The 16,324-nt window shown below is 38.0% G+C and overlaps 1 protein-coding gene across 2 annotated transcripts in view; it reads right to left on the bottom strand.

Moving 5' to 3' along the window:
- LOC139105758 (uncharacterized) overlaps nt 1–16,324 on the bottom strand; it is a 25,672-nt gene extending 9,348 nt beyond the window's left edge. The window contains exon 1 of one of the 2 annotated variants that reach the window (XM_070662032.1): nt 15,688–16,324. In XM_070662032.1, the coding sequence (XP_070518133.1) occupies nt 15,688–15,742 (55 nt within the window). In that variant the 5' untranslated portion in view covers nt 15,743–16,324. Of the gene's footprint in view, nt 1–422; nt 1,049–15,687 lie in introns of those variants that run through there. The other variant, XM_070662031.1, reaches the window with a different exon arrangement.

The following is a 16,324-nucleotide window of genomic DNA, read 5'->3' as shown; positions in this document are numbered from 1 at the left end:
GACTGTCACGTCATGTTCAATAATGAGAAGAAAAAAAAAAAAATGTTAGATATTTCCGTGACATTTGAAATTACTATTTTGCACCGTTGCGATTAACGCCGGGCTCACATCCTTCTAAACTGCAATTCGTACGAAATTGATCGTATCACGCAGGAAGTTTGTAGGATTGATCATTGTGCATTAACTGTAAGAGTTACGTACAGGACAAACGAGAAAACGAAGCCGCCAATTCAAAACGTGTACACGAATTAATAATAAGTTTTACTTTCACAAACCGGTGGTAAGGGGAAACTCGGCGCCGTTTTCTTTCACCTTTTATTTGTTCTACTACTTCAACATCAATGTTCTTTACATATCGGCCCCGATGTATTATACAACGAGCTGCATTATCCCCATGCAACGTTGAAGTATTGTTTGCGTACCATCTTGGTACCTCGCTAAGAGTAGCACATGGTTCGAGGAACCGATCACGTGGGTGACTCTCTTCTGGCGACGCCACTGCATCGCAGCTTTCTTCCACCTGGTGTTGACCTCCCTTCAGGATCGTCCCGGTCGATCGGCGAAAGAAATTCTTTTACCGAGGGTCCGGCCGAGCGAGCCGAACTTCGACTCTCGTTTACCGTTCGACGTAGATCGGTAGTTCAGCTCGGAAGCGTTCACCGCGATCACTGATGAAGGACGCGGGGACGATCGTAATAAGTAATATGCGAATACGGGATTAATGCACCGCAGACGATGCCTCGGACACAACTGCGACCGGTACGGGGAAGGGGGTGCACACGTCGGACGAGACGAAGTGTGAAGAGTCCGCGGCGAGGGATGTATTTGCGAGTATGGTAGCCGCGAGGACGAGCTGCCCATTGGCTGCCTCCACCGGTACCAGAATAGCATCGGAATTAGAATAGAAAACGGGCTAGCAGGAGGCTACTAAGTTCTCGACGAGTGATGTCTTCGTGCAAATCGTCTCGATGCCCAACTTCATTCTTAGCTGGTCGTTCATTCCTTACTCAACCCGAACCGATTATTTTTCCCTCCTGAATCGACGACGTATATTAATAACGTTTAATAACGAAATTTAAAAAGAGAACTGACGAGAATACTTGTGAGATACATTTTCTTTTCTTTTTTATTATTATTATTATTTTTTTATTTTAATGACGGAAATAAAGATAATTTATAGTCGAGACGACAGGCGAGAAATTACGTTTTATTTTAGAGTAGAATAATGGTAACTTTATCGAATCCGAGCAGACGGGTTATCGTTTCTATATTGAGGTCTGGTTTAAATAAAATTACCGGCTTGAAAGTTTTAAAAAAGAACGTTTCAGATTTTAACATTGACATTTTTTGTACAAGTCGCAATTGCATTTTGACACATCGCGTTTTAAACAAGTAGAATGAAATGAAGCAACAAGTACATTTCATTCAATGGTAGGTTTTAAATAAATCGTCGCGTCATTCTTTTATTGCACGAGTTTATAGTTCGTAAAACTGAACCAAAGTATTGTCAACAAAGCATAAAGTATTAAATGTATCCTCGCTTTGGCGTTTAGAATATTACGAAAGTCGTAGGTTAAGCGATAATTACTCGCTGATTTGTCCGCTCGTTGGTTTTCTAAGACAATTTTCAAAGGCAACGAGAATTTTTTCTAATTTGAACAGGAAAGCGAACGCTCATTGAGAGCAATTATAGCACGATCACTAAATGAAGTGTTAATTTTTGCCAGCGATGCGCGATATTGAAAGGAAATTAGTGTCTCAGAAAGGCAGGCACATTTTCAGCCAAAAATATTTTACGATTTCCGTTGTCTCGTCCAATCGTCGTATTTAATTTAGTCTTATATTCGTCGCTTATTTTATTTCTCCTATTATTTTTTTTTTCTATTAATATATTACTTTGTTTTTTTTCTTTTTTCACATTTTTTCAATACGAAATTATTCATGATATTACTTGTGAAATATTTTTTTATTTACAAATATGATTAACGCGCAAAATTGAGGAGTACAAAAAAACGGCACGGCGGAAATGATTTATCCGCTAATTATTCGCCCACGGAACAAATTATATTTGAAACATAATGCCGAATGTCGTCCCCAGCGTGCATATATAACATACGACATATCGCATTCTCGTTCTAGATATCATCCTAGCTTATATTTCAAGCAAAACGTGCATTAAAACATCTAGATATCGCGTAGGCATATTAATATCTATCTAGATGGTACGTTTCATTGATCGTGCAAGCGGAAACCAGTGCTCGCTGTAGAATGAATACGTATCATCCCGTGTTCGATTATCTGAATATACCTTTCTGTTATTCCGGATGCGAGATAACACCTGAAATCCACCGCGTACCTAATCTCACAGGACGCGGAGTAAGATAGAACCGGGCGCGATTATTGCATCTTATATTCTGCAAACATACCTGACCCTCGTAACATTGTGCATTCGCTCTGCACTAGATCGTGCATTACGAAAAATCGTCCTTGGAGGCGAAAATAATTTTTCCTTGAAATCTGTTTCGCCGCGCGAACGGGCCTTAGATATCATATAATGTTATTCGCACTTAAATATTAAGTTAGAAAAAAAAAAAGAAAAAGAAAAAAAAACTAATACAAGTATCTTTGTGTTAGTTTCTTATCCGACGTAATGTAAAATTTTATACAGATATATATTTTTCTTCTTTATAGTATGTACAACATTTATAAAATTCTGGGGGAAAAGTACTGTAGACAGCCAGACAGACAGATATTACGTAATAAAAGATTACGTGCTTAGGTATCACACGATAATCAACGCTAGAAATAATTTCATTTTTATAGGAAGAAACTTTACTCTGCGACTTCAGGAATCATATAAATTCTCTCTGAATAATCCTTTGAAGGAAATTATTGAATTAAACTATATTCCCCCTCGTCGAAATTATTCATTAGAAATAATTATCAAAGCGAGTATACAAAATGCATTTGTAAAATGTAGAAAGTCGCCGTGCCCGGTGCGCGCTTTCGAGAATCACGTTTCACGTATTTTCAGTCAATGTGGGATTCGGTCGAGGCCGGAAACGCAGTCCACCCGGACGGATAGCGGATCCGTCGGCTTCGCAGACGTCGGTTCTTTCAACGACGTGGTCGTCAGTTTGCAAGGTAATTTGGGATTCCCCTCGGTGTCTGCGGGCACGCACGAATAATGCATACTGGTCGAGCACTATTTCCGTCAGGACGAGAAGCCGCGGAATCCTCTAATGTCGGTCCCGGTAACACTTTACTGCACTGGCGCAATCGTCGGCATGCACCGCGCCACGATACCAGCCGCTTCGATTTTCCGCGGTCGTCTGCGACTGTGCAACGCGAACGATTTTGCGTCATGTTCTTCTCTGTCGCCCACAAAGTACTCGCGAGAGAAGGTTTGCAAGGTACATTCTTTCGGCTATTTTAAAATCGGTTTCAATAACCCTATTTGCTTGCACAAGCGGGTGTCAAATATGTCATCGCTAGTGCATAAGTTATAGAATACATTAAAAGAAGAAGAAAAAGAAGAAAGAAAAGAAAGACTCGGCTGTCGTACTTTTTTTTTTTTTTTTACAAAAAGAAGAAAAAAGGAAACAAGATGCGACCTTTTAAAAAGATAATTTATATGATAAGATTAAATTTATTAATTTTTTTTTTCTTTTTTCTTTTTAAACGACTTGGATGTTCGGCCAAATGTTGTAACTGTACTTTTCGGGCTGATTGATTCAGACTCTCCAGCGCGTAGAATTAAATAATTCGACGTAAGAGACAAACGGTCATTGATTTATGATTTAATGAAACCGGCGCATCCGTCATTCCGACGGCAGGTCGAGACTTTCGAGTATGATGAAACGGCGAGTGCACTTTATTTCACCGTTTTCGTGGCAGGTTGACACCTAAGACGATGTCTCACGAATAGTCGAAGCATAATGATTTGGAACATCGGACTGTTATAGAACGGCCTAGGCACATTGTCAAAAACATAGAGCCAACACCCTCTCTCTCTTTCTCACCGTACAATTCAATCTCTTGCCGATCTATTTTTTTCAACTCGATTCGTTAACGAGAGGAGACCACATCTTCAAACGCAACGGGAGTAACATATGCACGACCCGATGATTTAACCAGTTATCGCATCTCGAGGTGCGAGACGCAGGCAAAGTTCTTCGAACCGTTCTTGGACTTTGCGACTCATTATTTAAAGCAAATCATTACTCACATCATTATCCTTATTGCAATATTTTTGTTTTCTGCCTTTATTATATGTATATACACATAAAATAAAATTGATGCGCTGGAGTTTTTAAAGAGATAAAAAAAAAAAAAAAGCAACGTAAAATAGTGATATATTGACACTCAATAATAACACAGCGTTAATTTAGAGCCCGAAGATGCACCACAGGCCTGTGGATGTTTCTCAGTAGGCCTCGTAACTTGATCTTTAATCTTTGAACATGTGGTAAAGCACAAAAAATATGTTGTGACAATCTTTGGCAATACCCTACTAAACACGCCGAAAGTTTCAAATTCTTAGTGACGTTTTTCTTTATTTTTTTTGAAAGATGATTAGTTAGAGAAATGCGATACGTTTCGGGTGCAAGAAGTCATTACCCTCTTCACCGAGAAAAAAAAATTCAATATGAGAAAACGGTCCCACTTAGATATTTATTACAATTACATTAATTTTTCTTTTCGTTAAATAAAATTTTAGTTATCAATCAAAATAAATCAAATATCACGAAAAAAAATTAAATACTGGTATATAATTAAAAAAAAAATATATATATATATATAATAATAATAAAGGCAGTTCAACATTGCACGGATACGTGTTAACTATTGAATATTTATAATTCACATGCATAGCGTCTTACAACTTGTTTCAATGAGTTCAATATCCGATACTATCGATATTCGATATTAGTATTTATTAGTAATATTAGTGTATTTACAGTAAAATTAATAATAGAACGAAGGCGATTGATTAAACTTTAAGATCGATAACATTTTAAAGTGATCTTTGATATCAAACGATGTGACACGATACAAGAAACTAGTTAGTAATTATAATTTTTACGATCGACGTAAAGCTAAAAGTGCTTGTAATACGACTTCCTTGAATGTCTCCGCTTGACGAAAATATTAACGCTAAGAAATCAATTTGAAAACTATATACTTGTCCTTTCTGTCAAGCTTACGCAACACATTTTATGTGAGTGACATTTCTGTATGTTTCGTTAACAATAAAACCTGATTTTCAACATAATTTTACGAGAACTTAAAATCTATCTAGAACAATTAACTTTCTCGAAGCGTAGGCTTGCACGTTTGACGAAATAGAAATAAATAGCATTGTATTTCTGTCTCACTACAAATATTTAAAAAAAAAAATTAAAAAAAAAAAAAGAATACAAATTTAAAACACGCTTTATTGAAAATATGTCTAAACTGGTTATTAATCTTTTTGTTATGAAAATCAAATATCTCGTTGAGATATTTTCTTCCAAGTTGTATACATTACAATACTTAAAAAAGGTGTACATATAGTATATGGTGTCTATACGTATTGATTTTTTTCTTTTTTTTTCTATTGATAAGTGAGAAGAAAGAAATCAAGTGTCAAGTTCATAAACTGATAACGCGATACATGTATGAGCCATTACTATTTCAACTGTATTGTATTATCGATTAGTATGCGTGATAATAAAAGTATTACGTAACTCTTGGAACGCAAACACCTTATCGGAATTAATATGCACGCCAACTTTGTTCAAAAATAGATGACTAATATCTCGAGCTACATAAGTTATAAAAAAAATGTTGAAATATGATTGAAAGGCTTCATGTATGTGTGCGAGAAATATCGTCAATAAATCGTGCGAAGCAAACTTTTTCATTTGTCCATTATACATATTGTATCGTACGAAACGTGCTTTACTAATTAATCTCGTACAGTTTTTCGCAACAATCAAGAATATCGTATCGATTAAAAATTCCCGGAATGTCTTGAAATAATTAATTGCAAACGAGAAAAATGTTTCCGACCGAATAAAAATGTCACTCGTTGAAAAAAAAAAAAAAAAAGTTTGAACCTTAAACCAAATCGACTGGGGAACAAAAAGAATTGTCTAAAAAAAAATTGAACGATTCTTTTCACATTTATCCAAGCTACGTGGCCGAGACCGTCATTTCTTTCTTCAAATAATCCTTCGTAGACGTGCGAGAAAACCAATTATTTTTTTAACGTGGAACAAAAAAATTCCACTACGTCACTTGATACACGAGCGTATGCGCGATTCTAAAAACGCCGTGCATATCGGAAGCTAGTTATATTAGTAATACTAGAATTGGCAAATGGTCCAAAAAGTTCTTTGACCTTTGAGGGCACAAAGACCGGGAATTTACAAGAAAAGAGCGAGTGAAACGCCTGCCAGGGTGAAGTGCGTTTAATCGGCGATATCGCCGGGAGTTTGACGTTTAAAAGACCGTAAAAGAACCGTACTGGAGCAAAACAGGATACGGTATAACGAACGGACACCGTAAATGAAGCGAACAGTATTCGACCGGTAAAAATAGCGCGGAAGGCCCAAATGTGTTCTGCGGAACACCGCGCGCGCGAACGTGACACGCGTTATTCTCTTAGTGTACATCTATTATTAACAATCCTAGACGCTTCTTTAGCAATTTCATGCGTATGGCAATGAACACTTGGCTGTCGCGGGTGTCGAGACGGGGCGTCGCGAGAACGGCTTACTGCAAATTTTATGGAAGATTCTAAAACTGTTCTAGGAAAGGCGGTATTATTAACCCCTTTCCAGACGTTGCGCGTCTTGAGCTATTTAACGAGCAATGAATGCTTCTTGTCGATACAACGAGTCGCTGTAAACTTTGCAAATTTTACGACCAGCTTGAAACTTTTACTTTTGCAAACGGTTCGAGGACGAGTGAAGATTTTTATACGTATATCCGAGTTACTCGAGCATTGTTATTACAATTGACTATGTTACGTGAATTATCTTCGAGACCTGGTTTTGATCGCGATTGCAATACGATTACACGTATCAGTGCTTAAAAATAATTCATTTTATCTACGCAAAGCAAAATACTTTTTTTTTTTAAGAGTTATAAATAAAAAGAATTAATTAACAAGAGAAAAAAAAATCCCGAGAGAGAAATAAAATCTTTCAAAAAATCGCGATCGGTGTCGAATTTTTGACGGATAGATAAACGACGAATGTAAGAAATTGACGGGTCCAAGATGCGTATCGTCTCAAAGGAATCACGTGCGATACTCTTGAACGAACTGGTTGTGTAAGATCGTGCCGAAAATGCTGCCGCCGACTCAAAATCATGCGGACCGACCGGACGACCTGCCGCTCGTGACAACGTGGAAAAAGCGAGCATGTGACGAGTAACCTCGTGGTCACTCACGTGCTATTCATAACCCGAACTCGCAGCTCTCCGTTCCATGCATCGAGCTCGAAATGTGTGCGCGCATGTATTCGCGGCGCGCGTCATGCACGCGCACACGTTTACACGTAAAGCTGCATTTTATTATCGGTAGCCGTGGCGAGGTCGTTACGTAATTCGTCAACCGTTAAGAAGGTCTACGATCTTGAGGAGCACGTGCGGAAACTCCGCGCGGTCGGTGCGATATATGCTCGCGGAGAAAAGAACCGGCGATAAAAAAGAGAGAGAGAATTTATTAATTTTTTTTTCTTTCTTATTCCTGCGTATGTTTATTATCGCAGCAACTCTGTCTGTCTACCGACGGAAAGCTTTACGTAACAGTATTTTCAGCTCTGGTGCTTCTTTCAGGATGGACGAACGTTCTTCGGATTAACGCCGATTACGTGAGAGTAAAATGTATTCTTATCTTTCATGAATTAGCGGCTCGATTAAACGTAACTGTAGTATAATTTAACCGGCGTGAAATGCTCGGATGGATGATCACTTTCGAAATACGATTCAGATTAAATGTACCAGATCGAATGATAACGTATCCTTCTCGTTAGCGAAAGATAATTGCTTCCAACATTCTACGACACTGATACTAATTGCCAGTACTTGGTTCCGCTTCGGTTCTTCCATCAATTTCCATTAATCTTATAATCATGTTAACATCTGATACGTTAACGATGACTAACATTAATTACGCCCAAATACTAATTACTAATTTTTACGTTGATAATGTAGAAAATCAATTTTTTAATCGAGCTAAATAAATGATAAAGAGAAATAATTAGACAAAAAAAATTGTTTTATTTCTCTTTTTTTTTTTTTTTTAAACGAAATATCGTTCCAACAGCTCCGCATTGGCATAGCCTTACGCGAAATCTAATCTCATTATTTCAGGTTTCCGGTCTATAAAAGATTAAAATTTATAGCGTTATTTCTCAAGCTTCCTTACTTTCATCGCATTTCACGATTTGTCTTTCGCGCCGTTTTCTAAAATAATCCACTTCGCTCTAGGTTCGACGTTCGGCAGAAAATGTGTTGTAAGAGCCTTACGTAATAATCACGCGACGAAAATTCTGTTCACGAACACAGAAATGCAGGCATGTGGCGTGCATGCATATTTTGTTTCGTTCTTTCTGCTTTGTAAATGTTATACTTAGCTTTCGCTGTGCCTGCAATGTGAACTTCGGCCGTATCGAAAGTTCACGCCGCGCGCTGGGATTACTATCGATCCTGAGAGGCAACATCGTTTAGGCATCAGTATTCTAATTACTTAAGCGGGAAGCTATACCAGTTTACTCAACACCAGAAGAGGGATTATAATTAGTAGCGGGACATAACGCGTCAACTTATTTTCTCTTTCTCTTGCCATTTTAGAATCACATCTCATAATTCAACCGTCTTTATTTTTGTATTAACGCTTTGAGTTTCAGTTTGAGTTATAATCGCAAGCAAATAATTTTAAAACGTGGCGATACGTTTTACGAATATCTTTGCCAATTTTCGTCGAAAAATTCAATTGTAATTGAGCAATCGTAAATATGTAATAGTCGAAAGGCAAGAGTTCACGTGTGAATATATTTGCATTTGCGAGCTGTAGAAGATAATGGCCACTTTCTCAGTGAACTCTGGCCGCCCAGAGAAATGTGCCGTGCATTCGCAGTAGTAAGAGTCGATCATTTATGGTACTATAGCAGCTTGTGTGCGCTACCGCGATGTCTGCCGGCATAAGAAATTTAAGATGCGACGCAATCGATTCTCTCGTAAAGAGAAAGACAAAAGGAAAAGAGAGAGAAAGAGCAAAAAAAAAAAAAATTAAGATTAAAGTACAGAGATTTTCACCCAGATATTTCTAGTATAAACCAACATGTTTCCCGAAGTTCGAAACGTCGATATTCTCATGAAACTCGTGAATTCAGTGAAGTACAATACTTTAGCAATACTTCATTAAAAAAAAAAAAAAAAAAAAAAAAAGAAGTTAGTCATTGTTAACGTTGTACTCGCTCTATTATTGTAAGTTTAATTGCAGCACTTTACTTCTATATATAAATAATATAAGTATTACAAAGTATCAGCACTTTCGCGAAAAATAGAACAGCACGTTAATATTTAATATTATATACGTATGATTCTATATTATATATTATATTTCTAATTGAAAATGCAATCAATTTTATTTATCGATATTCGTAAAAGGTATTTCGCGAAATAAAATATACATACACCAAGCGAACAAAAGCAATTAATAACGCACTACTGTTGGGTCGGATATTCTATCCGGGAAAATAAAAATTACAAAGTTTACCTCGGGGAAATAAAAAACGATTGCTGTATCCGAGATTTGTTTTGTATTTCATTCAACACCGTTAGCTCACGGCATTCCATTTCCTATACGCGGCACGACGACGATCAAGAGACGCGACGCCTAACTATTGATTTGCTCCGATATCGAGTCGAACGGGAGTTTCCCTCTCTCGGACTCCAGGAACTCGTAATGCGACTTATAAAGATATTTATTTCATTTTTGCAATGAGAATTTCTATGCATGTTTTATGTTCTTTGATCTTTATTCGAGCGAAAGTAGTAAAAAAGAAAAAATAAAAAGATTATGTAAATGCGTGAATTTTATTAGTTTTACTATTAGAACGTATGATGTTATACTTTTTCTTTCTTTTTTTCTTTTTAATGCAATGACTTATATGAAATTGTAAAATATAACAAAAATTATTTATTATTTTAATTTTTAATTTTCTCAGACATGTAACAATCTTTACGTTAGGTTAACCTCGAATAGATATCAAATACATTTAATCTAATCACAGTGGCTGGTCGAATAGGATTACAGTACTGATAAGATTCGTTTTCAATTTATACCATCGATATGAAAAACCAGAAGCCACTACTAAATATTGAACATAAAATCAAATTTTATATTTTAAATTCGTTACACAACCAAATGTAGAAATTGGCAATAAATATTGCCTCTATTAACATTCCAATTTTTTATCCTGTTTTTTAAATCCTTATTAAAAATTCGAATTTTCAAAGATAATTTATTCGGAATGAAAACTAATAAATATAAAAACGTTAATCTGTTTTAAATTATTAAACTGCGTAATATAATACAAATAAATAAATTTAATTATTATTTAAAAAAAAAGAAAGGAAAAGGAAATGCAACTTTCACTGTAACATTAAGCATATGCAAAAAAAGATAATAAAATTTTATCTTATTGCAAAATTGTATGCGCGATTGTATTCTTGTGTATTCTAGCGTAATTGAAAATGCCGATATCACCTTTAATATTTTATTTCAGTTGCGGTAATTGCGATATAACCATGGAAACGTAAAAGATTAAAACGATCGATGGGCCCATCGCGACTTATAAGCCCGCTGCTTGCAACTATTCGCTATAATTACTTCATAACGCGTATACGTATGCAATATCACTCCTACTACGGCGTTATGAAACAGCACTATTATAATACATTTGGCAATTGCACCTACATCTCGAGATAACTTGTTACCGCGTTGATCTAGCATACTCAAATGTGTTTGCATCTGCCACGAAACACGTTGGATCGTGAACAAGCGCGAGAAAATTTCTTTTTGTTAAAATTACAAGCGTAAATTATTAACAGAGTACCACGTAGTGAAATTTTCGCGTATAATTTTTTTTTTTTTTCCTCCAAGTCTCCAATAAGACTGACATACATTTTTATTATTGAATATATTACAGCTATTTTAAGCTCTATTGATTAATTAATTCTTGTTGGAGATAAACGTACAAGGAATTAAAAAAAAAAAAAAAAAAAAAGAAAGTCGACGAAAAATCAGATGCTAGATATCGTTGGAAAAACACGCGGAGATAAAAAACGCTCTACGGAAACCGAGTTACCCTGGTATTGTATAAGCTCTGTGGGGTCAATGGGTGGACATAGATGAAAGCGTATACCGCTGGGGTCATTCGCTACAAAGATATACGAGGAAGGAGACGCCACCGACTTACACTCAGCGCTGAGAAAAGTTTTCTCGTGCTTGGAAAAACTGAGACAGCAAGATGAAGGCAAATACGAAGAAAATCAGCGAGCTGTTACTCGCTTCAGCTTTTGAAGTCGATTCAATCGGAAGTTACTACGATTCTTCACGCTTCCGGTAAGTGATCACAATAGAGATGGCATTACAGTTACAGAAAAAGTTAGAGACTCGCCAAATTGTTTTTACGTCAAATTAATTCACCATTCTTTATCCCGTTTCGTTTCTCTTCCCGAATTGTAAAAATGTAATTCGCGCGATAGAAATTTTCGCTCGCACGTACAAACTGAATTTTCTTTTTCCTCCGTGAATTGTCAGTTCTCTTTCAGTTTTCTTTCTAGTTCTCGATCTCTTTCAGCGTCTTTCAATATTAATATTGCACAATGCGGTAATTTAAATTTACTATCGAGCGGATGGTGATTATTTGCATCACGAAATGTGTGCGACGGAACGTCTACACATTTTTCATCGTGATATTATGTCAACATTACGTAATGCGATTCAAAAATAGGATGCATGCGTGATTGCGTGCGCTCATGTCCGATTGCGAGTATTACTTTCGACGTATGGTTTTTGCGAATACTTTCATAAAAAGTACTCATGCCGGAACATTTAATTATGTGTCACTGCAGGGTCTTATATCTTCTCGCAAATACCCATTTATTGCAATATATCTCGAGATTATTCATAAAACGTAAAAGAAAAAAAAAGAAAAGGAAATAAAAGTTAATTTTTCTACAGTCAATAATTTATCCAAGTTACAAGCCTTAACTTAAGTTCAATAATTATGTAAAAAAAAAGACGTTTAAAAATTGTTCAAAAATACAAATTTGTATTACAAAGTACATAGCACGTAATGCGATAATAATTAGCTTTTCTAGAAAATAACTGAAAAATGACTGATGCAAGCCTCGCGTTTTATTACCTAACTTTTTTATTTTATTTTATATTTTTTTTTTTTAAACGTGCTTGTAAATTTCGTCTCATTGAAAAATCTCGAGTATTACTCTCCAAAATACGAAACTCTGATAACATATAGCTGCGTATGCTAATCCACTGAAGTCAAAATGTACTTTTGATACGCATTATCTGTGCGTTGTAAATACTTTACTATCAAAATTGCGTGAATCTTCGTCATATAATCGTCAAGTTGATACGAACCGTTGCAAAAGGCCCATATACTCGTCTAGTGATACGTAAGAAAAATTAGAATAAGCTGACAGGCTGCGCACACCAAAGCTGTTGATATTCATGCACGAGCACACAACTACTTCGAATCTGTTCACGTGCTCGTGGTACATCGACTAAAAGAACATCGAATATATGAAACGAAGAAAAAAAAAAAAAAAGAAAGAAGTAAATATATCCACTTTACACAAACGTGAATAACAAATTTGCTAACAGTGTCGGATCTTTTGTTACTGACCAGAAAAATTTCTTATCACCAGCACGCGTGCGCTTGTTCTTTGAATATATTACAATATATTTTATAATGTATATATTTCGATCATTTATAAGTAACATTAAAATTACAGCGAGAAAAATCAGCGAAACTGCTAAATATGAATAAAAGAACTTGCTCTACTTTTCTTTCTTTTTTTTTTTTTTAATAATCCACGTGGTTATTAAAACAAAAATTCGAAGTATCATCGATCAAGGATAAAGCTAGCAAGTAAATGCCTTTCTTAGCTGTTGCTGTCCCGCGGAAACAAACGTCTAGGCACGAGGAAAGGTCGTGCAGCGCGAGGTAGAACCGATCTTTCGCGCGTGGTACACTTAAACGGGTAAGTAGGTACGACAACGGAGGAGGAAAGAGTTAGGTAGAGGGTGGGTGCGGATCGATGCATCGGCGCGAGTACGAGTAATATGCTTCTCCTCGTAAAGCTTGCATCAGACTATGCGCGGCTCGCAGATTGTTATTTCTAAGAAATTCAGGAGTAGCGTAAATGAGTAAAGTTGCCGAGTTCGCGGCTTATCATAACTTATCGCTCGTCGTTGATTGTGTTAATATTTTTGGCACTCAATGGATTTTTCAATTTTTTTTTTTTTTTCTTAATCAAACCGCACGTGTAAAAAAATCGATCGATTCGCACACAGCAGTGTTTCAAGAGTAAAATTCATATTTTTTTTTGATAAACAATGAAAAACGCATTACAGCGATTAAACTAATTGGCCGGAGAATCAAATTAATTACTGTAATGGATCTTTCTCATTACGTAATTAATCGAGTCGAGTTCGCGATGAAATTTGAATAAATTGGCGTTCGTAAGTTACGAGCCGATGCGAAGTGTGCGCAGGGAAAAATAATTTCCGGGTTTTTTGTACGAATCGCGTTAGCTTAACGTGCGCGTTGCGTGCGTGACGCTTGATAAATTCTTTTCGAAGGTGAAATCTGGCAAAGGTATCAAGCTCCCTCCGTAAGGTACGGTCAGGTTTGAAGTTTCTTCAAACATCGTGGAAGGAATGTAAAATAATTATTCGGTTCCTGCTGATAAGCGTTTAAAATCATGTCAAATTCTTATCTCGTACAAAGAGCTCTAGTTCTGGCGGAGGATCACTAACAATAAGATTAATAGAGCAGAATCTTCCTTCTGGAGACACTGCGGAATGAACAAATTGGATAACCTACGATAACGACAAGTGACGTCACGTCGAATTTCCTCGAAAAGCTCCGATAGTTCGCGCGCGATCGAGAGATAGACACTTCTATTGTTACACTTGGATACGCGAGCGGAATTCAGAGGCTTCCATCTTCATTTTCGACGCAGAAAGTTTAGCTGCCGATAACGATCAACGACTCGAATACCTCGAGGGGAGGGAGAGGCAAAGTTTTCCTGGGATCAGCTTTTGGCTTTTCGCGTGAGACTCGACGACGGAATGCTCTATTTGTTACGTTTGAAATTCATTCCGTCAACGTTAATTAACTTTCGCTGCGATTTAACTGGTTATCTCTTCAGCCTCTTTCTACTCAGATTTATAATATAGATAATGCCAAGTAATCTTCTTGGTTGTGTTTAATTACTTTTATAACGTAGGAAAACAAAGAGCTAATTTTAATTCCTCATTCTTTTGCTTTTTTTCTTTTTCTATGAAAACTAAATTTTTGATGGAAACTATATGGAAGTACAACTATATGTATAATAGGAAATAAAAGTACGTTCTTCGTTTGAAATAATATTGCTTTTGTAAATATCAAGTTCGATTTTCGAATAAGAATAAATAGCGCAAATTTGCGTTGAAGGTTCTTTTTTATTTTTTGGTCGAAAAAACTCCCTCGTAACATTAGAACTATACGAGAATAGAGTCTCAGAAACAGGGCTGTTGAAAATGATCAATAGTTCACAAGTATTTTCCGGACGATTCCGGCATGTCTTCGCATCAGGTTTTTCAAAAGAGCAGCATCAGATCGTTCGTGCAAACCGAACTAATAAATAGACGTGTGTCACGATCGTATAGCAATGTGCGCGAGTTGCGTAGTACAGTCCTCGTTTCTCGTACTAGAGACTAGCGTCCTTGTTTGTTATTCTACAATCTACAGCCGCGACGTTCTTTTTTTTTTTTTTCCTCCTTTTGCACGCAGTCACGACGACGAGACAACGAAGTTAAACAGGCAAAAGGGAGAAGGGGGCAAGACAAGAGGGGCTTCTCGATTTTGTAATTTTACGGCCCGCGAGAGAGCGTCCAGCCTAGAAAACGATTTCTCGGACGTCTCGCGTGACCGGGAGGGTGGTGTATCCAACGAAAGGAAGAAGGTGGAAGAAGCTGCCCTTCAAAAGCCGCCTACGATCGCCTGACTTACCGCGATCGACCGAGAACGTTCGCGGATCAGCGAGAATAAAAATTCCGTCGACCCGACTCGCCCTCGGCGGAGGAAGTGTGCGGAGGAATGATTTAGAAACAACGAAGGAGAATAAAGGCAGGGAGAAACTCGACAGAAATCCAACGAATCTCTCGCGATAACGCGATAACGTTATCTCCTCTCTCTCTCTCTCACTCTCTGTTTCTCCCTCCCTTCTTCCCTCACTCTTTCTCGGCCGCCCTGACGTCTCCCTCGCGCGCGCCGTTGATCGATGACCGGTCGCACGCTCCGCGAGGAAAATGTTACGCGAGACGGCGACGGATAGAGAAAAAACGGCGCAGGCAAGCCTGGCCGGACGAGGATAGAAACAGATGAGAAAACTCACCACCGATGCTCAGCGTTCTCCATCGGGTTTTGCGCTTGGAACCCTTCTTGCCCATCTCTCGTGGGCGCCCGCACCTCCACTACCGCCGTCTCCTCCTCCCTCCGCTCTGCGGCTCGTCCTGCGCCCCGATGATTTTCCTCGGTCGATCGTTCGTTCTCTCTTCTTTTCTTCTTCCTCCCTTTTAGAATCTCCAACGGGCCGCGATCGTCATCCTCTCGGGCACGGTTCGCGCACTACCTCGTCGGTAGCATCGCGAGGATCGCCGTCCGTCGCTCGCTCCCTCGGAGGGGGTCGAAACTGAGGGGGAGGGAGGGTCGGAGGGCTTACGAACCCACGATCACTCCGCTGACTTTTTTCTCGTTCGTTCGTTTCGTTCGGCTCGTCGTCGTCGTCGTCGTCGCCGTATCGCGGTACGTAACGAGTATAACGGCGCGAATACCTACTTCTTCTTCTTCTTCTTCTTTTTTTCTTCCTCTTTCTCTCTCTTTCTACCCGCGCGCGCGAAAAGGCAAGTTTCTCGTTACGCGAACAATTCCAATATGTAATCCACGCCGCTCGAACGGCGACCGCACACTGCGGATCCCGCCTCACTCCACTTCACCCCTTTGGACGATGTTCCACCACCCGCTGTCGTTCG

This window comes from Cardiocondyla obscurior, linkage group LG09, assembly GCF_019399895.1.
Source record: "Cardiocondyla obscurior isolate alpha-2009 linkage group LG09, Cobs3.1, whole genome shotgun sequence".
NCBI classification, from domain to species: Eukaryota; Metazoa; Arthropoda; class Insecta; order Hymenoptera; family Formicidae; genus Cardiocondyla; species Cardiocondyla obscurior.
This window is presented reverse-complemented; position numbering and strand designations above follow the sequence as displayed.